The sequence below is a fragment of the Mustela nivalis genome (assembly GCF_964662115.1).
Source record: "Mustela nivalis genome assembly, chromosome: 7".
Taxonomy (NCBI): domain Eukaryota; kingdom Metazoa; phylum Chordata; class Mammalia; order Carnivora; family Mustelidae; genus Mustela; species Mustela nivalis.
This window is the reverse complement of record NC_139026.1, coordinates 5,833,615-5,857,939: the sequence shown is the minus strand read 5'-3', so window position 1 is coordinate 5,857,939 and position 24,325 is coordinate 5,833,615. Positions and strand designations below refer to the sequence as shown.

General features: G+C 53.8%; 1 protein-coding gene across 2 annotated transcripts; it reads right to left on the bottom strand.

Annotated features, from left to right (window-relative positions):
* Positions 1-971: 971 nt before the first annotated feature.
* Positions 972-24,321, bottom strand: POLDIP3 (DNA polymerase delta interacting protein 3). 2 transcript variants are annotated; one of them, XM_082739902.1, is made up of 9 exons: positions 24,151-24,321; positions 14,139-14,529; positions 13,385-13,471; positions 11,996-12,091; positions 9,390-9,569; positions 8,807-8,884; positions 6,550-6,679; positions 4,454-4,520; positions 972-3,254 (listed from the first exon to the last, which is right to left on the bottom strand). In XM_082739902.1, exons 1-9 carry the CDS (start codon positions 24,207-24,209, stop codon positions 3,077-3,079), a joined length of 1,266 nt encoding a protein of 421 aa, XP_082596028.1. In that variant the 5' UTR covers positions 24,210-24,321; the 3' UTR covers positions 972-3,076. The 2 variants fall into 2 exon arrangements, with proteins under 2 accessions (XP_082596028.1, XP_082596029.1); XM_082739903.1 differs by lacking the exon at positions 11,996-12,091 and having other exon boundaries at positions 24,151-24,303.
* Positions 24,322-24,325: the final 4 nt, after the last annotated feature.

Here is a 24,325-nt window from a genome sequence, read left to right as displayed (position 1 = left end):
TGGCTCAGGTCATGATCCCAGGGTGCCAGAATCAAGTCCCGCATCGGGCTCCTTGCTCTTCAGGCAGCCTGCTTCTCCCTCGCCCTCTGCCTGCCACTCTGCCTGCTTGTGCTCTCCCTGTCAAATAAATAAATAAAATCTTAAAAAAATAAATAAAAATTCTCATATATGCTACATGGAAAAGGACATGTTGCTGAATGAAGCAAGCCAAAGAAACACAAATGCTGTATAAATCTTGAAGGAGTCATCAAAATCTTAGAACATAGAATGCTGGTTGCCAAGGTCTGGAGGAGGGTAAAATGGCAGTTACTGTTGAGCGGAAATAGTGTTTCAGTTCTACAAGTTGAAGGGTTCTAGGGATGGCTGGTGGTGGGCTGCACACCAGGACTGTATGTAATGCCACCGGAATGTACAAAGATGGCAAATTTCATGTGTGTTTTACCACACACACAAAACCAATCAACAAATTTTTTTCTAGGGGTGCCCGGGTGGCTCAGCGGGTTAAAGCCTCTGCCTTTGGCTCAAGTCATGATCTCAGGGTCCTGGGATCAAGCCCCACATCAGACTCTCTGCTCTGCGGGGATCCTGCTTCCTCCTCTCTCTCTACCTGCCTCTCTGTCTTCTTGTGATCTCTGTCAAATGAATAAATGAACTCTTTAAAAAAATTTATTTTTTTCTAATGCTTATTTGAGCTAAGAGAAATTTCACCCACGCATCTGAGGTCTTCAAACCAAGGCAAAAGGCAGGCTCTCCTGTTCCCTATGAACAGACCTAATTGTGTGTCGGAGCTGACCATGCTTCACGGTTGCTAATACTCACACCCTCCATGATGGAGACGGGTTTAGCAAGTCCTGGGAGGAACTGCCCCAGGATCGTAGCTGGTGAGTAGGAAAGCAGAGGCAAACTCCTGTTTTCTAGTGCCAAGTCCCCCAAGGCCACTTAGAATCCTTAAAGAAAGAGCAGCTCAAAGGTAGGAATAACAAATATTTATTCAGAAATGGGTAAGTAACATAGAGTCTCCTCCAACCCTTAATGTCTCTTCCTCTCCTTTTGAACAAGAGATATACACAAGGAATGTGGAGGGGCGGCAGGTGGAGAGGGACACAAGGACTGGCCCACCACCGTCTCTTCCATTTCCCATGACGACACCCGTAGAGCAGGGGAGGCAAGCGAGCTCCACCCGGCCGTGAACCACACAGCTACCCAGGACAGGGTCCAGAGGGCCAGGACGCTGCAGCTGGATGCCATCAACTCTGTGACAGCCAGGGCAGCCTGGCACGGGACTGGGGGGTGGGAGAGAAGGGGAGGGGGGTAATGCCATGCAGGCAGGATATTTACCATCCCTACTTGAAGCCGAGTCCAAGCAGTGATCCAACTGTCCCCAGGACCTGAGAAACCTGGTCCCACGGCCTTGTAGGCGCTCTCAAGGATCAGGAAGGGGAAAGTGGAGGAGGAATGTCTTCCAGCTGCTGAGAACGAAGTTTGCACCCGCTCAAAAGGGGAAAAGGGAACATGGGGACAAAAGTAGCATTCTCTCTGGACCAGAGGGTGAAGCACCATCAGGTACTTTCCATGGACTCCCAAGGCCTGAGCAGCCTTAGAGCGGGAGGACCGAGTGCTGTTCAGAGCCTAGGTCCTCCTTCCCGCTTACAGACAGAACTCTGGAAACAGGAGTTTCCAGATTTTTCTTCACTGGGCTGTTCCCAAGCAGGCCACGGAGAGCTTTTAGTGTCTCAGGTCCCCTCTGCTTCCTAGGCGCGTGCCTTTCGCAGCGCTTGCTTGCTACGGATTCTGCAGCTGCTGCCCAACTCGCTCCGGCTCTGCCGCCCCATTCCCTCTGTGGTCCCCACAAAGCAGCAGGAGATGGAGGAGGCCCGTGGAGCCCCGCTGTCCAGGTGCACACACCTGGAAGGGCTGCTCTGGTCTCCCTACACCCTCCCGACCACCCAGCATTCCCCCTGCCCTTCACTGGAACGCAGGGAAAAATCCCTCTGGTCATGGAAGGCTGGCCCGGTCACAACACTGGGAGCGGTGCCCCTACGTGGCAGCTGGATGTGTGCCTCTCTCAGCATCCCTACCGTCCTGTGGGAATCTGAGGCCAGAAGCGAGGCCAGGAGCAAGCCAATATCTCCCATTCAAACAATCCCTCAGACCCTCAGTGTCAAAGAACAAGAGGTGGAACTTTAAAAAAAAAAAAAAAAAAAAAAAGAGAGAGAGAGAGAGAGAAACCAACTAGCAGAGAGCTGACATCTGCATCCAAACCAGGTGCGACAAGCACCATGTCAGGTGAGAACTGGGAGGGCCGACGATGCCCTCTCCTCCTGGCCATGAGACCCCAGGAGAGTGGGGATGAGGCACAAGGCAGGAGGCAGGGAGAGGGGCCCCTGAGCCACTGGAGGCACCGGAGACAGCACAGCAAGGGCCGGGGATGCTCTTCCCGGCAGAGCAGCAGGCTCACCCGCCCCCACACAAGGCCCTCTCCAGGCCAATCGTGGAGAGAGAACCAGAGGGCTACGGCCTGATCCCCGCCCAGGCCACACACAATGACCAGGCAGGCGAGTGGCACAGCTCACAGCTCTCAAGCGGACCTGGCTGCCCTGCGGGGGGCAGGGGCTCCCACTCTCCACTTTGAAAGCTTAAAAAAGAGAAAGGGGAGGCAACTCGTCGCCTCCTGGAGAAAAATGTGTCCTTCAGAGAGGCCCCAGCCCTGCCCTCCACAGGGCCACCAGAAAGCCTTCCAGACAGCTCACGGTACCATTTTCAGATCCATCAGTGTGGGGCAGAGACGAGGGACAGGGATGCCGGGCAACACGGGCCCACCTCAGTGAGGAGGTGGAGGGAGAAGAAACCGACTACGGCAAACGTTAACGTACAGAAGGGCGCGGGGGAGAACACAACACAGAAAAGTGGGTCCCGTCCGGTGAGGAAGCGCTCTACCCCGGCGACCCGTCCCACGCTCAGGGGCCTCCAGTCCGACGGCCCATTGGTCACAGGCTTTGCTTTAGGAAACAGCCACTCTCCTCTGCCCCTGCTTCTGGCTGCCCGCCCCCACCCCCCTACCCCCCCACGCCCTCGCTCAAAGTTTGATTTTGAATTCTGTGGGCTGTGTAGTCACAGAGGCCCCCGAAGACTTGAAGAGCGCTTTCAGGATGGTGTCCGGGTCCACTTCGGCTGGAGGGTTAGAGGAGGCGGCAGAATTCACCCTGCGAGGCAGCTCGCTCTCCTTCTTCGCCGAGGGGCTATCGCTCAGCCGTCTGCAGAGAGCAGAGTCAAAACCCTTGTCAGTTTTCCCTCAGATGGGGAGGGAACCCGCCATTTACTAAGTCTGGTAGGAAAGCTAGGTGCTGAACACACTGCTTTCTGTACCCCCTGATCTCACGACATTTTATAGCAAATCTATCATTTTTAAATTTACAGATGACAAAACTGAACTGCAGCCCCTGGAGATCTGAGGCTTTAACTTCAGGACATGCTATATGCCCTCCAGAGACGGACACCCACACCAGCTTAGTACATATTTGGAGAAGTCTGGAAGTCAAGAAATCGGCTTCACTCTTGTTTATTAGCCTAATGGCTCCCAAACTTATTAGGTCATAAAATCCACATTTTCCAGAATACAACTTATTCCTGGAGTGCAGCTTAAAACACTTGTCCAAGTCACACAAGTCATTATCTGAAGTTCAAATTCTGGTCTTTCTAAATTTCTAAGTCTGTCTGCACCACCGACCTTGGCAAATCCGCTATCTTCCTGAGGTTTTGTCCTCTCATCTATAAAAGATGTCCTGCCAATCTACATTTCATGCGTGTCAGGCTCCAAAAAAGGCACAAAACAAGGGCCACCAGTGGGTTCTGGGCCATCAGAGTCTGGGGCGAGGCGGCGGCATTTTCCAGTCACTTGGATGGAACTCACAGTGGGACAAAGACGCCACTGGCCTGCTCTCCCCTCTCTTCTCAGGCCTTTCTAAATTCTAAAGCTGAGAACACCAGCCCCCGAGGGGCAGGCCCGTGCAGCAGCCCTGCGGTACGGTCACTCTTCCACCGTCCCGCACCCCGATGGCCCAGCTGCCGTCGGCGCAGAGCACGCGGAGGAGAGACAAAGCGCGGACGCGGGCAGGTTCACTCCGCAGCAGGAGACGCGCACAGAGTAAACCGACGCGGGCAGGTTCACTCCGCAGCAGGAGGAGACGCGCACAGAGTAAACCGACGCGGGCAGGTTCACTCCGCAGCAGCAGGAGACGCGCACAGAGTAAACCGACGCGGGCAGGTTCACTCCGCAGCAGCAGGAGACGCGCGCAGAGTAAACCGACGCGGGCAGGTTCACTCCGCAGCAGGAGGAGACGCGCACAGAGTAAACCCACGCGGGCAGGTTCACTCCGCAGCAGCAGGAGACGCGCACAGAGTAAACCAGGAGGAAAGCTCCACCCGCCCCAGCCCCGCTGCCCGTGGGACTTACAGCAGGATGGGCTGGTCTGAGGTGATGACGTTCCCATTCATGTGAAGGTTGCACTTCATGGGTTGCCCTGAAAAACCAGAAAGGAAGAGGCTCTGTGATGAGACTTCGACTCCGGACAAAAGGACAAGGGTCCCCCTCCCTCACCGGGGCCCCCGCTGCTGGCAGCTCTGGCTCCACGATGAGCGACGGGGAACCGCAGGTGTGAGGTCCACGAAACCTCAGCAAGGACGGCACCGAACAGCAAAGTGGAAACAGACGTCCCTTCCCCCCTCGAGCAGCAGAGCAGAGCTGCGGGACGGGAGAGCCCGAACGCAGGTGACTCTGTCGAAGCTTGTTCGTGAGGTAGTGGAGGAAAAGGTTTATGCAATGAAACTGAGTGGAAAAAGAACTGCAAAGTGAACATGCAGGCTTCTCCTTGGTCCATGAAGGACTGACGGCTCCAGGCTCTGCCGGTGCGGCTCCTCTACACACTATGAGAGACGTGTGGCCAGCCCAGCGCCACAAATTGGGGAGAGGGAACAGAGCCATATAGGGTAACATTTCCGACATCTCACTGGAATTAATATTTATCTGAAATAGATTCTGGTAAGCTACAACATATACTGTGAATTCTTGAGCAACTGTTTAAAGTGGCAACTAAAAAATCTAGTGAAAAACGGGGGGTGTGGGTGGCTCAATCAGTTAAGCGTGTGCTTCTGGCTCAGGTTATGATGCCAGAGTCCTGGGACTGAGCCCCTCATCGGGCTCCCTGCTCAGTGGGGGGCCTGCGGCTCCTTCTGACCCTCCCCCACCTCGTGCTCTGTCTCTCATACTCTCTCCCTCTTTCAAGTACATAAAATCTTTAAATGATCAAAGGGTCAAGGCACCAGGCAAGAAAGCGCTGACAAACTTATCTACAACTAACATACACAAACATGTATATGGCTAACATCAGACCCTCAAGTACACAAAGCAAAACACAACTGGAAGAAGCAGACGATCATAGCTGGTAACCCTTCACTTTCAGGAACGGCCAGAACCAGGCAGAAGACCAAGAAGAAGAGAGAAGATTCCAGTAACATTACAAACTGACTAGACCTACCAGACATCTACCAGCAGCAAAATACATGCAGATTCTCCTTCAACACTCATGGGACAGAAGGAAATCCGGCAAAGTCACAAATACATGGAAATTAAAACAATTCTAAGTAACGAGTGGGTCAAAGAAGAATCACAAGGGAATTCAGACAATACTTTGAGATGAATGAAATAAAGACCCAGTACACCAAAATTTATGGGACACAGCTAAGGCACTGCTTAGACAACAGTACCCAGCTGTAAATGCACAGAGCAAGAAGAGGGGGAGACAACCTACAGGATGGGAGAAAATACTGGCAAATCAGTTATCTGGTAGGAGAAGAAGTCATATATAAAGAATCCTTTTTTTTTTTTTAAAGAATTCATTTAAACTCCACTAAAGAGTCCGAAAAGACACTTCTCCAAGAGATAAAATGGCGACTCCGCACAAGCAGAGACACCCAACATCATTCACCAACAGGGAAATACAACCGCCGTGGCCCACCAGCGTGTGCCTCTTGAGCACATGTCCCTGGTCCACAAGGGTACTTGGTAAACACAGAAAGAAGTAGTCAGCGGACAACAGGGCCATGGCAGGCAGTTTCGCTCCACAGGCCGTCCTGAGATAAACAACGGGACTGTGGGCTCAGGAAAACCAGGAGCCTGCCCCTAGGAGCAGTGCCCACCCAGGAGTTAACCGCTGACACAAGGCTGCCGGCGTCTGAGGAAGCTGTGTCCTAGCAGTCATCAGACCAACATCTGGAAGAGGACGCTCGGACTTCTGGCTTCCCCAGCAAGACCTCGTAAGAGAAGCATCCACGGAGAAATGGCGTTCCTATGCTCACTGGACCGAAGTCCTAGGGTTGCGGACAAACCCAGGGCCCTGTGTGTTCTTGGTGCCCAGGAAACCTTCTGTCCAGAGGGCTGAGCGCGCCGGAGTCCTCCCAGCCATCCCAGAGGAAGGCTCGCTCTGAAGGCTGCTGCCCGAGAGGGAGCAGTGAGCGGCAGGAAGGTGAGGTGGCTGCCCCCCCCCGACTTACCGTCCAAACACCTGTTGTTGTACTTCTTGTACGCGGTGATGGCGTCGTCCTTCTTCACAAAGACCACCTCTGCTACCCCAGGATGGACCAGGCGAGCCCTTTTGAGGGCTCCACATACACAGAAAAGCTCCTGCAAACAACAGGAGGGTCAGGGTTGCAGAGAATCCGGGGCCGTCCTGCCTGTCAGTCACCTGCTCCAGAGCTCTGGGGGAGACGGCGGCCAGCCGCGCTCCAGCCGAATCCGCCCAGCGCCCAGGACGTCGGGAGGCACCTTTCAGGTGGTGTCCCTGAGACATCAGCAGGCCTCCCGACACGGGACCAGATGAGAGGATGAGCCGAGCGGGCAGCCACAAACAGGTCTGGGCTTATAAGCCCTAGAATCCCTGCGTCCTTTAGGGAGGCACCCCAATTTCTTCCTGCTGCAGCACCTACATTCTCAACAGAGACAGGAGTTACAGAATTTCTCTGAGGGCCCCGTCCTGAAAAGGAACGTGCAGGCTCATCAGAAGCCGTGGTAAACAGGTCACCACGGAACCTGCAAGTTATCTAACTTCACTGACATCTTCTCTTCGGAAAAAAAAGAAAAGGAATGGGCTCGCCCTCTCGCCAGGGCTGCTGAAAGCTCAAATGCAGGAACGTTTAGGGGAGTGCTCTGTAAGCAGGTGTCACTACCGCCATCATGTCCCCTGACGCCTCCGCCTCCTCTTACAGGGGGCGTGGGGGGTGCAGAGAAGGAAGACAACGTGGAGACAGACCGCACCCAGCCGGCACCCAGGCCACGGCTTCGCCTGCGACGCCCTTCTCAATGCTGTCATGAGGGCAGAAAAGCTTTCTGAAGTACGTAGCTGAAATGATCTGTTTTTTCACGATAAAGTGGAAAATGTCAAATACCAAAACTAAGAGAAGAAAACCGAATACAAGTGCGATCCCAATTCCACTACTGTTGTTCTCCAAACATCACCCGTGTGGGCAAAGAAGGGAGGGCGGCTGTTGCTGCCATTCACGCGGGGCGGTGACCCCCACACGCCGGCAGGTCCCACTACTCCGTATTTTCAAAGATCCTGCCCACAAAGTACCTGCCACATAACATATGCTCAATAAACAGCAGCTATCACTACTTTTAAAACCAGGAAGAAGATCTATTTCAACTCTCTGTTAACTTGTCATTTGCTGGTGAGCCTGCTCACTTCTCAAAGCTATCACACGGCACTTGTGTTTCACACTCAAAACCCCTGTCAAACGTGGTGGCCATTACGGGCTGTTACAGAACTTGAAACTCCGCTGCAGAGAGCCCGGAGTCCGCGTGCTTCCTCCTAGGACCTGACAATTCAGAGTTCAAAGGGCAACTGGACTTTCGAATTAATAGTGGGGTTTTTTTTTGGTGCCTAAAAGAAAAGAAGCGGGAAGAGAAGTCCTGGCTGCATCAGGCCCTCTCCTTGCCAGGTTTAGGCTCTGCCCATGACTAAGGGCGGGACAGGACAGGACAGATCAGGGCAATCCAGGGGGGCCAACCACTACATAACCCCAATCTACCTCATCCCTTTTACTCTGGAATCATCATGTAAACCCCTAAGGAGGCACGAGTTCCAAAGACTCACAGAAAAATACCCAGAAGGCTGTGAACTAGAGGATTAGAGGATCCCATTCAGGCCCCACCCAGCACCCGGCCCCGGCCCTGGTGCCGACGCTGTGAAGCGCAGAGTTCCCAAGGGCAGCCCAGCTGCTCGCTTTTGAAAGCCCTGCTTCCAAGGCCGAATCTTGGTTGGTGTCGGGCAGCTTGGAATTGCGGAGGGTTCCCACCACCCTAACTGATAAGAGTGACTCACTGAGCTTAATCTATGCAAACAATATGGTTTACGCTGAACACCTGCTTTCGCCCTGGGAGTCTGGAATGCTGGTGCGCAGGGGCAGAGCGAGCCTACACGACTAGCTGCGGGTAAAGACCCTGGGCGCTGAGTCTGTACTGAGTTCCCTGGTTTCACGCATCACAGTTCGTTGCTGGGGAAATAAAGTGCATTCTGTTTGACTCCACTCGGGGAGGAATCCAGAAACTTGCACCTGGATTCCCCCGGCCTCCGCACCGTGAACCTTCCCCTTTGCTGAATTTGCTCTGTATCCTGGAATAAACCTTAGCCCTGAAAGCACTCTCTGAGAAGTCCTGTGAGTCTCGGGGCATTAGTGAACTGGCGGTGGTCTTGGGGGCCCTGGACACAGACGTGGTTTGAGAGCTAGAGCCTCGGCGGGACGCAGTACTCACCACAATGTCTTCCTCAGTGACTCGAGGGTGCAGATTGTTGACGGTCATCTTGGTGCCTTCCAAGGGGCTGAGGACAGGCTGCCAGACAAGACAGTGACCAGAATCAGACAACGGCTGTGTGCTCAGCAGCGGCACATCCGCCCGGCAAGTGACCAGGAAGGCCCAGAGGAAAGACCCCCAGAGAGCCTGTCACAGTCACGTCCCCACCACGACACTCAGGACGCGCTAGTCATGTGTCACGACCCACCCAGCTCAGGTGACCCTTCCTCCTCAGAGCCTTTCTGACCAGCCCTGCATAGTCAGATGCTCTCTCCCCAGTGCTCCCAGCAGCTCTCCTCCCGGCAGGCCTCTGTTCTAACACAAAGGCTGCTCCGTGTGCAGCTCCGTTTCCCCCAGCTGCCCGCAAGCACGCCGAGGGGAGGGCTCACTGAGGCTTGCTTTGCTCTTTTGTAAAATGGAGGTGGCAATGCCCACCTCACGGAGGTGCTGTGCGGGCTCGACAGGTACGCATGCCACGCAGCGCCCCCAGCACAGGCTGCCTCCCAACGGGTGCACTCGCTCCCTCTCCTTGCCTTTCCCTCACCTCGGTGGGCGGCAGCTCCTTCGGGGGCTCCTCCTTGTTCACGAGTGTCCGGGACATGCTGGTCAAGGCTTTTGTTCGAACAGAGGAGGGGAGGGCCGGAGCTGTGTACGCGTCATTCTGGACCACTTTGGTGAGAGGGAGGGCCTTGGACACGGAGAACTTGGAACTGCTCAGTCCGGCCTAGACAAACGGGCAGACAGGAATCTGAGAAGCTAGAGAAGGAGACAAGAGAGAAGCACTACGGAGCTGACAACCCTCACCCCCAAGGGGCTCCCAGCTCCCCAACCCCATCAGAGATCTGGAGCCAAGAAAGGCTGCCAGTGACTTCCCCCAGGGAAGGGGCGGGAGGGGAGAAACGCAGTCCGCCCACGTGCTTACACAAGCCTCCCTCCAGTGCAGGAAGCCCCTGGTGAGACCCTTCCATGCAGCCACAGGCCTACCCAGACCATGGAAATTTTATGAAATTCTGCAATTTGGAGCGAATGACAAGGCCAAAAGCTTAGAGTCAAGTTTGCTCCCAGATACGCTCCTATCAAAACTGGCCGACCATCAGCTCTGAGCTGGCCTGGCAGAGGAACCCACTCTTCAGAAGGTCCAGACTCCCAACTTCTCAGTCCCTGTTTCTATACGCAGAGGCACCATGGGCAGCCCCGGCCCGATCGGCTTCCAGACCGTGAGGGACACGCTGGCAGTCAGTCGTGCAGACCAGCAGATACTGTTCCCTCCCTCCCCTGCTCCCCCTAACCAGGGATGTGGTCCCTTGAAAACATAAACTAGGAAACTCCTTGCTAGGAATGAGTCTAAGGAAAAAGATATATGAGGCAGAAGCGGCAGGTGGCCCTGCTGCTTTAAGCCCGCGCCGCCAACTACAGGCTCAGGAAGAAGGGCTGGACGCAGCCGCCAGAGGCAGAGCCTGGGGCCGGGGTGATTCACTGGCTTCTCCGAATCAAACAAAATGTCCTCCTGTGCTGGACCCCACACTTCTCAAGCTGCTTTCTTTTTTTTTTTAAGATTTTATTTATTAATTTGACAGAGAGAGAGAGATCACAAGTAGGCAGTAGGCAGAGAGGCAGGCAGAGAGAGGAGGAAGCAGGCTTCCCGCTGAGCGGAGAGCCTGACGAGGGGCTCGATCCCAGGACCCTGGGATCATGACCTGAGCCGAAGGCAGAGGCTTAACCCACTGAGCCACCCAGGTGCCCCCTCAAGCTGCTTTCTGATTACCGACGGCCAATACAGTACGACACACCCGACCTGCGAGGCCAACTGCAGAAGCCTGACTCCTAGATCCACTATTTATACGCTGGATGATACTGAACATATTTTCATCTCTCTGGCCCCTGATCTGGGCCTGTAAAATGGAACTAATAACAGCACCCACCTTACTGGGCAGGAGGGAAGGGGAATCCTAGTTAACATAGACACTGCATTCTTCCAAGCAGGGTGAGCCAGGACCTAAGCCTGCTGACCACTCCCTGGGCAGCGGACCTTAGCAGTTCAACCAGTGCAAAGGCCCAGCCCCTAGTAACAAGTCAGCACGGTTCAGCTTCGCACAGCACTCTAAGAACTTCAGCGGCAACCACGAAATTGGTCCACACTCTCAATGCAGCAGCAAAAATGGAGTCTCCGGATCTCTGAAGGCCAAAGGCCAAGCTGGGCTTGGGTGCCCCCAGGCTTCCGTCCCTGACATGGGCTATACCCACTGCTGCTGGCCACCCTAATGGTCCCAGATGCTGCTCTCATTCCTTCTCTACGTGGGATCCGCCTAGCAGCCTAGTCTAGCAAGCTCGCCCGCGTGCAGGCTGCACCCGGTGGAGTGCACAGGCCAAGTACAGCTTATTCCTGCTAACAACACCAACTGAGGGAACCTGGTGTCAAGAATGCGGCTGAACAGGCACTTGGTTGCTTGTGGGTTAAGCCTCTGCCTTCAGCTCGGGTCATGATCCCAGGGTCCTGGGATCAAGTCCCACATCGGACTCTCTGCTCATCAGGGAGCCTGCTTCCCCCACCCCTCTGCCTGCCTCTCTGCCTACTTGTGATCTCTCTCTGTCAAATAAATAAATAAAATCTTAAAAAAAAAAAAAAAAAAAAAGAATTCGGCTAAAGGGGCGCCTGGGGGGCCCAGATGGTTAAGCCTCTGCCTTCAGCTCAGGTCATGATCCCAGGGTCCTGAGATCAAGCCCCCGTTGGCTCCCTGCTCAGTGCAGAGCCTGCTTCTCCCTCTGCCACTCCCTCCACTTATGCTCTGTGGCTCTGTCAAACAAACAAAATTGTAGAACAAACAAAAAAAAACATGGCCAGAGGCGCTGACCACAGAGGGAACGTCTGCCACACAGGAAAACACGACGCCATCCTCAGGGATCTCCCATTTCCCCTGCAGGGAAACAGCAAGCGGATGCCGCAGCTCTGCACCCCACCGGCCGTGGGGCCGCCAGCACAGCACTGGACACCCTGCTCTCTGCATCTGTAAACCAGGGACTGTATCAGCTCTGAAAACCTCAAGACCCGCAGGGAGCAACATTTCTGAACTGAAAGGCCACATCCTCCACGGCCACTCCTATCCACTGATCAAACACGCGGAGAGCGCGAGAAAAACGGATATGCCTTACCACGTGGTGGAGAAAGCTGCCGGAGGCTGCAAATTTCATCTGTTTACTAGGAATGGGAGCTACAGAGTCATCATCTTCTTCCAAATCATATAAATTCTGAGAAGAAAGAAAGAAAAGCTAATGGGGCCTGCAGGTCTTGAAATGACATCTGGAGCAAGAACAGGAAGAGATGTGGAGCCGGTTGGAGGGAGCAGCAGGCGCAGGGGGGCCCGGGGGAGACTGGCCTGGGCGTCCAATCCTCACACCAATCCTCACGGTGGCTCTCCACCCACCGGGGCCCAGCAAAAGTGCTGCGACCTCCAGGTACGTGAGAATTACCTTTCCACAACAGGCAACACCTAGAACCACCTAGAACATGTGTTTATTATCTAGAAATAGATATTATTACCAAGATAATAGATAATAGATAATATTACCTAGAAAGTCCATCCTTGGCAGTCTGGCCTACAGATAGAAATCCAAACCCCAGAAAGAACTTTAGCCACAAAGATGCTCACAGAAGGATTTCTAACCGTGAGAATTAGAGAAAGACGGCTTAAGTAAACCGGAAGACCAACTCAATGGATTATGCAATTATTAAAAATGTTTCGAGTGCTGTGAATCACAGACATACTTGTGTTGTAAAGTGAAAACAGGAGGACACAAAGCTGGGTAATAATGTAACAGCAAACACACAACCACAGCAAGGCAGTAACTAGAGAGCAATGACACCTAAAAATAAAAAACCTAAGAAACAGGAAGGAGCCAGGGCAGAATTTCAACAGCTGTTGGCTCTGGAGAGCAGGAGCACCAGAACTCTTACTTCCTGTGTAATCTTTCTCTATTTTGCAAATGTTCTATATTAAGTATGTATTAAGTACATACTAATTTTTTTGCACATGCTACTTTAATAATAAAAAATAGAAGACTTTCAATTTGCCTCTCTGTCCATTATATATCCACCTGCCTCACCACTGTAAGAAGTTTAAAAACAACTACAACGACTCATGAACTGCAGGGACTCCGGGGGGTGCGGTCAGCTGAGCGTCCGACTCATGGTTTCGGCTCAGGTTGTGATCTCAGGGTCATGGGCTCCGTGCCTGGCAGGGCCTCTGCTTGGGTTCTCTCCCTCCCTCTCCTTCTGCCCCTCCCTGTCCCTTGCACACATTCTCTGTAATAAATAAATCTTGGAAAAAATAAAAATAAGAGTAAGTAAAACTCAAACTGTCAAAAGCCAAACGCAATCCCTCCAATTCTTCCCACTGGGAGCCTCGGGCCAGGCCGCAGCGAATCCACCCAGCGGAGCTCCTCAAAGCACACCCACGCATGCACGCAGCACACGCACGCTCACACCCACGCACGCACACGGCGCACGCTCACGGCCACGCACACACGCTCTCGCTCTCCCACCTGTTTGGCCGGGTGGTTATTGACAACGTTGATCCTCATTCCAGCAGGATGGGCGTGGAGGGGTGCCATGGCCTTCTGCTGGGGAACCTAGAAACACAGAGAGACCGTGATTCATCCCCGGGGGGCCACACAAGTTCTCCATGAGAAAGGAATCACTGCACTTGAAATACGGTGCCACTCAGCTGTGGCCCGCAGTAACCTCTAGCAAGCCTCGTGGCCAAAGCAGGACACCGCGCCGTCTTGCTCCATGAGCCTGGCTCAGTGAATGTTCGTAGCTGCTGCTGTTCCTGTTCCCAAAGTCACTGTGAACGTTAAATACTGTTTCCATTCCGTCTGCAGCTGTGCAAGCGGCCGGTGCGCCGGACCAGGGGCTGGGTCTGCCTAGGCTCCTCCCTTGGGCCCCCACGGACAGCTGTGTTAACTCTGGGCACAAAGACCCACATCCTGAGAAGGAGAGCCGTTTATAAAACTGCGGGAATGGTCCCAGAGTCATGGTGAGAGAGAAATTCGGTCCTCTGTGTGAGGAGGCACGCGCCCCACGAGCGTCTGTCCTTTCGCCCCCTTCCCTGCATCACTAGCTCACTGCAGAAAGTCAGTGACTGCAGAACGAGATTAAATCCTTGCCTCCCTCATACAGTTACTGTACAAACACTGGGAGAACTGTCATTCGGCCCCAATACTCGGCCCCCACCCCCTGCCTGAACCCACAGTTGTTCCCGGCTCCCCAGGAATGTCTGGCAAGAGCCGCACCCACCTGGATGGTTTTGGTGAGCTTCAGGGCGGGGGTCACCGTCCCGATGGGTGGGCTCAGGAAGGTGGCTGGGGAGCTGCGCTTCAAGCTGATCTTCTCCCGAGCATCGGCCACCTGGCGGGGCTTCGGGGGCGCCGTGCTCTGCTGCTTGCGCGAGTTCAGCATTTCTCTGGCATCCTGTACTTTCCCTTTGATCCGGAACCGAGCGTCTTTCTGTAAAAGCTTTTCCCGGGCATCCTTGACTCCCAGCTTGAGCCTGGCGTCTGAGAGGCCAATCTTCTGCCGGGCGTCAAACCTCTGCTGGAAGGTGGCGGAGCGGGCGGGCGGGCTGAGGAGGCTCTGCTGGACCCCCACACGCGATCGGACACCTCCGACTCCTGGCCTGGCATGCAGACTGCAAGCAACAGAGGGGGTATGAAGCGGATCTGGGTCCTCACCAGCAGCCCCTGGAAGCAGGGCTGTCGTCATCCTGGGAGCAGGGGGCAGTTCCTGGAGAACCCAGACATCTGCTCGCTGTCTCAGGAAACAATTAAACCTATGCTGAAACTTCTTTCCTGGTTTATTGCCTTTGACTTTGCCTTGCAAAGAAAACTAGGAAGAAGGGCCTGGTGGTTTCTATCACTTAGATAAGACGGTTCTGGGCCTCCTGGGTGGCTTAGTGGGTTAAAGCCTATGCCTTCGGCTCAGGTCATGATCCCAGCATCCTGGGATTGAGCCTGCATCGGGCTCTCTGCTCAGCGGGGAGCCTGCTTCCTCCTCTCTCTCTGCCTGCTTCTCTGCCTACTTGTGATCTCTGTCTGTCAAATAAATTACAAAAAACAAACAAACAAACAAACAAACAAACAAAAACTGGTTTTGGGCACCGAGGTGGCTCAGTGAGTTAAAGCCTCTGCCTTCGGCTCAGGTCATGGTCCCAGGGTCCTGGGATCGAGGCCGGCACTGGGCTCTCTGCTCATCAGGGAGCCCACTTCCTCCTCTCTCTCAGACTGCTTCTCTGCCTACTTGTGATCTCTCTGTCAAATAAATAAATAAAATCTTAAAAAAAAAAAAAAAAAGACGGTTTTGCTCCCCAGACCAAGTATTCTGAGACACCATTAGGGACAATAACCTACAAATCATGCTAGTAAAAAAAAAAAAAAAAAAAAAAAAAAAGCACACCCCCCAAATATCCTAACCCCATGCCCCTGAAGAGCAATGTCTGTTTCCAAAGCTCTTCCCCAGCCGTGCTCTCATCAGTGCCCTGTGAGGTGGGATGAACTGATTAATGACAGATTCCCCAGCCTCCCCCGGCAGCCCAGGCCTCCAGTGCCAGCCCCCTGCCCAGGGGCTGGGAGCAGGAGCAAGCCCACGGGCAGACTGAAGACACAAGGACTTGGTAGCAAAGAAAACCAGTCACTGTCTCAATTGTTCCCAAACACCAAACATGTAGGTATTTCCCCCACATCAACTGTTCTCGAACTCTCTGGACACCAACCGGGTGTCCTACCATTCAGTTCTGACACTACCCACCCAGAGTCCGAACACACCCCACAGGCTACAGGCTACCTCGCGGGAGTCCCCGCACTTCAGGTGCCAGTTCCAAGTCCTGGGCTTCCCATACTTTTGACAGACTAGCTAAAATCGAGGGGACACACACCCCCTCCTCAAGTTCAAGAATTTGCTAGAATGGCTAACAGAATACAGCTGAAACAGGATACTTACTATTATCAGTTTATTATAAAGGCTACAATTCAGAGTCAAACGGGAGAGAGGCATAAGGCACAGGGAGAGCGGGGGGCGGGGTGAGTTTCCGCACCCTCTCTGGCTGCACCACCCTCCAGCACACAGCTGTACTCACCAACCCAGAAGCTCCCCACAATTCCATGCGGGGGGGGGGGGGTTTATGTAGGCAAGGTTGACTGAATCACTAGCCAATGATGACTGACTCCATTTCCAGCCCCTCTCCCCTCCCCGGTGGTTGGGGGCTGGGGAGTGGGGTAGGGCTCCAAGTTCCAGCTAATGATGCCAAGGTCTTTCTGGCAACCAAGCCCCCATCCGAGGCTATCCCCGGGGGCCCATCAGGCGTCACCTCATTAGAACATAAGATGCTCCTACTACATGTGCCCTCGCTCGGGAAACTCCCACGAGTTTTAGGAACAGTGTGCCAGAAATCAGGGATAAAACCACCTTTGTATTTAGCACACTACCAACAAGAAAATGTCAAATTCAGAAACTGTTAAGATTGGAAATGAACTAAACTCCATTAAACAGAAGTGCCTGGGTGGCTCAGTGGGTTAAAACCTCTGCCTTCAACTCTGGTCAGGACTCTCAGGATCTGAGTCCTCTGTTCTCTGCTCAGCAGGGAGCCTGCCGGCTTTCTCCTCTCTCTCTCTGCCGGTCTCTCTGCCTACTTGCGATATCTGTCAAATAAATAAATAAAACCTTAATAGAAAAAAAAACCCACTCCATTAAATAGGCCCCATCCGCTTGTGGGGCTCCTCTGCTGGTCCTTTAGTAGCTTGCGAGGAAAGCAAAGACCATTCCAGGTAAATCCTGAGAGCCCCTCCTGGGGTCCGCAGGCTGCTCCCTCACCCCACCTGGCCACTGCACCACCCCAGCGCCACCCCAGCCTTGCCACTGCTCACAGCGGGGGCCCTGCCTGGGGGACTCCTGCTCCCAAGGCAACACCTCCTCTTAGGGAAACCCTCCCTCCCTGATTCCTCTAAGACAAGCCTCCTTTGTGCCTATCACTACATCTGCTTGTTTGCTCCTCCACTGGACTTGGAGAACGGGCACAGTGCTTTGTAAGTGGTGCTGAACGCTGGCTGGGCATTGGAAACTCCCGTGGAACTGCTTAAAAACACGGCTGTCCGCACCCCACCTGCAGCTGAATCTCAAGTCTGGGCTGAGGCGTGGGCATCGGCATTTTGACTCCACAGGTGATCATGGATGACAGAAGCGTTCAGAATCTCTGACCTGGTGTCAGAAGGCAAAGCTCGACTGAACAAACAAGTTCCTATACGGTTTCCCACATCTGTGTCCGGGGGCCCCCCAGAGGGCGCTCCAAGTACCTCACCGCCCCCCCTCCCCCACCGGAGGGAGCCTGTCCTCCAGCTCCGGGGCCAACCGCAGGAGCACACCCACGGTACCAGGGAAGGCAATCCTGCCCTTCACCTTGTTATCCTCTGACCAGCGGAAACACCTGCTGCCTCCAGTATGCCAGATCACCTAAGGCAGTGATGCACATTCCATTTCTCTTTCAGAAATGGAACATTAGTTGAGGATTTAAATACTTCCCAGGGCGTCTACACGAGAACCAGATGGAAGAGGGAGGGAAGGGTCATCCACCGAATTGGTCAGATTAGGTTTAAGGTGGGGCTGGGGCCGCCCTACTTGCTGGTCCCTGTCCTGCTTTCTCCCGAAAAGGAGTGGGTTAAAAAAAAAAAAAAAAGGCCATGGGGGCGCCTGGGTGGCTCAGTGGGTTAAGCCGCTGCCTTCGGCTCAGGTCATGATCTCAGGGTCCTGGGATCGAGCCCTGCATCGGGCTCTCTGCTCAGTGGGGGAGCCTGCTTCCTCCTCTCTCTCTGCCTGCCTCTCTGCCTACTTGTGATCTCTGTCAAATAAATAAATAAAATCTTAAAAAAAAAAAAAAAAAGGCCAAAAGGAATGGGGTGTTTAGGGAGTTCACTAAGCACAAATAGGGAGAAAGAAATCGGCGCTTGTGCAGACAGCACCCATCCGCCCCTGGAGTGGCCCAGCCTCGGTTTCATGGTCTGCAAGGCCTTGACAATAGTGGGGCTACGCTTCTCAGCATCGCTGAAACCTACAGCTATTGAGGGGCCGCTGGAATTTGCGGAGGGCACGCGAACTTACTAATAAAATAAAAAAAATAAATTAAACCCACAGGTTTTTGTTTTTTTTTTAAATGCTTTCAACTCCCTACAACCGTTGATGATGCCCATCAAAGAAATGCAACAGGCTCTCAGTTCACACCAGGAGCTACTACTGAAAATGGGGAAAAGGATTTTAATCAACATTTACTATCCAGATCCCGACGAAATCAGGGTTAGCGTAAAGTACTCCGGATAAAACTGTTTCACTTCCCACCCTGAAGCCAGAGGCCTTGGGCTGGGAAATCAAGTCACCAAAAAGAGCGAGGCAGGAAGACACCTACTCCAAGAGAGGAAGGAACGAAGTCTCCAGGGACACCACACAACCAGGCACCAGGCGGCTGTGAGAGGGCGGGGGAAGAGCCAAGCATGATGCCACAGACCGCAGGCCACGGCGTGCAGTCTCCTGGCTCTCGAGCCCTGGTGGGCGCCCCCGCCCTGGGCCCCTGCCCTCAAGAGTGTTCCCCACCTTCTCCCTTGGCACTTCCACAGTCCAGGGCGCCTTCCCTCGGCAGATGAACCCAAGACACAACTGCTGCGGAGACTCTTACTGTGCGGAATTAAAGGATGTGTGTCCAAGGCCACATCTCCTGCAGGATGAGGGGCCTCTTGGGGGTGGCGGCACCCTGCATCTCCTTGCCTGGGGCAACCCTGCGCCAGGCAGATGAAAAAAAGCTCAAAGAGCTTTCGGGTCCTGAGCGCCCGCTAAGTCTAGGGATCCTACAGCGCCTGCCCAGCCCCGCCCACCTCCTTTCATCCCCAGCCGTGAGAATGAGGCTGATGCACACATTCGACAGACGAGAGGTCCAACCAGGCTTGCCCGCACCCAGTCAGAGCACCAATAAATGCAGTATGGGGCAAAAGTGACGACCAGAACTTAAAGGGTTAAAGAGGGGGTCAGCTGTCCCAGGCTAAGAACAGCTTAGGACTCCTGGGCCACCGCACAGCTCTAGGGACCAGAGGGGGAGCGCGCACACACCCAGGATGGCCCAGCATGCCCATTCAGGTCCCAGAACATGGCCCAGATGCCTTGTGCTGGTCTGTTTTCTCTCTGTGAGAGGCACAAGAGGGCCATCTGGGGCAGGGAGGGGACGTGGCTGGGGACGCAGGAGCGCGAGGAAGCTACTTCCCGGCAATGTGAGCCATTCAGTTCGCTGGCTCCGCCAACCCTTTCAGCTCCTTTCATGACCAGCTTCAGGGGCTTCAGTGCTCAGGCTTCTAATCATCACTGCTCCTCCTCCTGCATGAAAAGACGCCTATTCATCCCAGCGGGCAGCAGCGCTGGGTACAAGGCAGGCATTAGTCATCAGGAATGTTTCAAATAAACACTCCTGCTAGGAGTGGGTCTCCAAAACACAGAGTTCGTGGTGTTCCCCTCCTGCTCCAAGAACTGCTGAGGCTCCCTAACAAAGCCCAGCCCCTCAGCGGAGCCTCTGGTCTGGCCCCAGCCTCTGCCTGCAGCTTCACCTCCCACTGCACACGCTATCTGATGTTCCCGAACACATTCTGCACTTGGGGACTCAGTCAATGTCGGGGAGAGGAGTGGGGGAGATTTGGAGTGAGGTTCTGCACTGCCCCACACGGACACGATGCACCTCCGCCCCACTTCCAGGGCCCCACTAGGGGTTCCTGGGGTGCTGGGAAGAGCGCTGTGGGTGAGAGGGCCAGGGCCCCCACCAGAACCTGCCCTCTCCTCCAGACTCCACCCAGAGCTAGCCCTGGACAGCTGTGTACTCTGAAGGAGTCAGGGCCTTGGGGGGGGGGGGGGACCCCGGATTATTATTATAAAGTGGATTTTAATCCATGGGGTCTCTGAGTTAGTTATGTGTGCTGAGGTCACCTTTACAATGAGAAAACGGTTTAATTCGATTATGGAGAGTTGATCCTAGATTAGGTGCTTCACAGACACAGAGAAACAAGACACCATCCCCTAACCCTCCAAGAGAGTCTTGTGCAGGTATTTTGTTTTAAATCCTATTTCTATTTCTTCCCCCTCCAAGTTACATAACAACTAATCTTCCTTCTTTTTAGTTTGGGTCTACATTTCCTTTATTTTATTTCAACAAGGAAACAAGCAATGAGTACCAGGACCAGAGCTCTGGCCTGAACTGAAAAGCTGACCAACCCCCTTCCGCACGGCTCCAAGGACTCCCCAGACAGGGCGGTGGGGCCGGAGGTGCTCAACCCCATCACAGTCAAAGTCCGACCTTCCCATCAAGGCTGCCTGCCACCTCAGATGAGCCTTCTCTAACTAGGAGGCAGCAGTGGACGGACAGACAGCAATCTTCTAAGAGCTCAACAAATCAAACCAGACTGGGCGACTCTGCAAACCTGACCAGCAGTACACTTGCAGCTTTAGGGAAAAAAAAACCGACAAGAGCAGGCCCACAGGGCTCCTGGGTGGCTCAGTTGGTTTAGCAACTGCCTTCCGCTCAGGTCATGATCCTGGAGTCCCAGGATCGAGTCCCACATGGGGCTCCCAGCTCCATGTGGAGTCTGCTTCTCCCTCTGACCTTCTCCCCTCTCATGCTCTCTCTCAAATAAATGAATAAATAAAAATCTTAAAACAAAACAAAAAACAGGCCCTCACCGCAGATGGTACCCCGTGCTGTCCTGGGGAGACTCATCCATGGGTCTTGGGCACCAACAGAGTCACCAGAGCCACGCTAGGCCCCCGGAAGGACAGCGTCTCACCTGCTGAGTGATGCATCACTCAAAACTCTCCGCTTCTCCGTCTTCACATTAATCACAGAAATCTTCTGACGATTAACTGGGGCCCCAGGTAATCATAATGACAACGACCCCTTTCTTGACTTACAAGGTGCGATGAACACAGAACGGCTGCCTAGAGAACAAGCAATTCCGAGACCGGCGGGGAAACGCGCTACTCACACTGCCACAGGTTCTTCTGCTATTTTCCCGAACAGGAAGAGTTTTTGGAGATCATCGCTGGTTCTACTTAAATGACCAAGCACAACGTTCTTCATGGGCTCTCTACACCATGCCATTCCACAGCTCCCAGGAAGGGGCAAGTTCTTCCAGGAAGCATGTAAGAGGAAACAGGCTTATTGTAGGAAAGGAAAGCTGTTCACTGAAATCAGCTTAGACCTTTCAGTTGTTTGTTCTGTTTTGTTTTTTAAGATTATTTACTTATGGGGGGCTGGGTGGCTCAGGGGGTTAAAGCTTCTGCCTTCTGGGTCATGATCCCAGAGTCCTCTGCTCAGTGGGGAGCCTGTTTCCTCCTTTCTCTCTCTGCCTACTTGAGATCTCTGTCAAATAAATAAAATCTTTAAAAAAAAAAAAAAGAATATTTATTCATTTGACAGAAAGAGATGGAGACAGCAAGAGAAGGAACACAAGCAGGGGGAAGTGGGGGGAGGGAGAAGCAGGCTTCCTGCTGAGCAGGGAGCCCAATGCAGATCTTGATCCCAGGACTCTGGATCATGACCTGAGCCAGAGGCAGACGCTTCACAACAGAGCCACCCAGGCATCCCAACCTTTCAGCTCTTGACTTGGATGTAGTTTTCACTGGCTGTGCAAGTAAAATAAAAATGAAGTTTCCACCAGGTTTAATCCAAACACAGCGCACAGGCCAAACTAGCACGCAGAGTCTCCGCACATTCCTCCAATCTGGTCTCCAGGTAACAGCAAGGCAGTATTCTCACATACTCTCACAGAAAATTCAAATGTCACTTATTTACAATCCTTCAATAATGATGATGAGAGCTAACAACTATTGGACACTTAGAACCATCAGATACTTCTGAAATTCTTTAGATATATTAACTCACTTAGTCCTAACAATCAGCTAACAAAATAAACACTGTCTACATTTTATAAATGAGAATGGTGGGGAATAAATAATTTGCATAAGATCATGTGGAGGAGCGCCTGGGTGGCTCAGTGGGTTAAGCGTTTGCCTTTTGCTCAGGTCATGATCTCAGGGTCCTGGGATCGAGCTGGGCACACTGGGCTCCCAGTTTAGCAGAATGTCTGCCTGTCGCCCTCCGACCCTCCCCGCTCTTGTGTGTCTCTCAAACAAATTTCATGGTCAAATAAATCTTAAAAAAAAAACAAAAAAAAACCAAAAACGTGGAAAGCGAGAGAAGGAAATCAAAACTTCATAGTTTCACTCTCTAGGGCTAGGTACCTACTGGCCCCCATCAGGGGAGGGGCTTAGGCTTCTACCCCTTAAAGGAAAGATCCACGATAACTGCCATCATTCCCTTAACACTTCCTACCTGGTACAAACTTTAAAATATGTATTTTTGGGGCACCTGGGTGGCTCAGTCAGTTAAGCAGCTGCCTTTGGCTCAGGTCATGACCCCAGGGTCCTGGGATGGAGGCCCTCATTGAGAGGTGGGGGAGGGGAGGTCCCTGCTCCTCGGGGAGCCTGCTTCTCCCTCCCTCGGCCTACCTGTGCTCTGTCAAATAAGTAAAATCTTAAAAAAAGATTAAAAATAATAAATAAAACACACATTTTTATATTCTCATACTTCATCTCCTCAACTACCTGCCAGGAACCACTACTGCAAATGAGGAAATGGCCCGGCTCAGAAGGCATATCGCCAGGGAGGCACAGAACCCACCAGGCCCACCAGGGCACCACGTCTGCCTGGCTGCAGAGTCCCCATTCATCCCACAGATCCCCACCCAACGCCCAACACCAGACTCTGGACACACAGACCCAACAGACAGTACAGCCAGCCTGCAGCTGCGAACCCAGGGGAGTGACAGCAGAAAGAGCACGTCCTGGGAAGCTGGTTCATTCAGCCCCCGTGCAGCAAACCTATGAAACCCAGACACACTCAGAAGTGGCCAGAAGACGCAGCACCAACCGCACACCAGTTACTAGAGGGAAAACCTAGGAAAGAACCACTCACGGAGAATGGCTAAGCAAATTAATGCTTCCCGTGTGCCTGTTATGAACCAGAAACCAGGTGAAGCGGGGGCTGGTGAAGTATGCGCCAGCGGTCAAGTGCAGTGGATATGTGGGGTTGGGGGCTGGGGGGGGGGATACATTTCAGTTAGCAACAGATACTATCTATTTTCTAGCCCCCCCCGCACTGGGGATGTATTAGTCAACATCTGCTAAGTGAATGAGGTCTGAGAAAACACTGTCTAACATCTCTACAGCCTGCTTACAGAGACACCTGAACTAGTGCAACGTGCGCTGGAGAACTACTGGCCGCCTTCCCACCTCTGCATACACGTGAACCAGAGCTCATAAAGGCTGCAAATGACAAATAATATTTAAAGGTCCAGAGGAAATCTGGGGCACATCACCGCAAATCATCTCCTCACTCAGATCCAGAAGAGTCTTCTCCGACCACGGGGAGCTACAACCATCAATGACCTTTAACCTCCACCCCCCGCCCGTTTTGTTTTGTTTTGTTCTGCCCCAGCCTGAGGCCAACTCAGCCAGCTCCAAATCGGCACTCAGCCCCCACGCTCAGCACTTGGTGGCCTCGGGCAAGTCACTCACTCTACTTTTCCTAGCCTCAATCTCTCCGTCTGCAAAATGGGGACGATACCAGTATCTGGCCGGTAGGGTTAGGAAAAGAGCAGCTGGAACAGGAGCTATGTGAAAGCGCCTGGAGAACTTGAAACGCCGCGCAAAGGAGGCGAGTGTTGAGAGGCGGCGGCGGGGCGGGGAAGCGCACGCAGGGTCTGAAGTTAAGGTCTGGGTCTCAGCTTCGGCGGTAACAGAGTCTGAGCAAGTCACTTCCCCGCTAAACTTCACTCGTCCTAACTCGAAGTCCGGCGGAGATCGGGGAGCAGCGGGACCCGAGCGCCTCAGCCTTCGCAGGGGAGAGGGCGGCGCTGGGGAGACCTTCTGGAGCCCTCCGCCCGGGGGCCAGCCCCTCCCCCCGCCCGGGCCGCTCCCACGAACGCGGAGCCCCGGCCTTGCCGCCGCCGCCGCCAGCGTCCTCGCTGTTCTCCCCCGAGCGACGGCGCTTCCAACCAGTGTGGACCGCCGAGCGGCCGGGCCCGCGGCGGCGGCCAGGCAGGGCCAATGAGGAGCGCGGCTGCGGCAGGGGGCGGGCGCAGACGGCGCTCCGCGTCGCTCCCGGGCCGCTCCCTCCCCGCCCCGAGCCCCGCTAGGCTACTGGCCCTGAGCACCGGAGGGAGAAAAGGCCACTCACCGCCCCTTCGTCGCAGCCCCGCGCTTCCGGATGAGCTCGTCCAGGGAGATGTCCGCCATCTTGCACCGCCGAGCGACCCGCGAGCTGCTTAGACTCCCTCGGCCCTCGAGCCCGCCCCTTCGGCTGCTACGGAGCAAAGAGCTGCTTCCGGCGTACGGCGGATGAACTCTCGCGA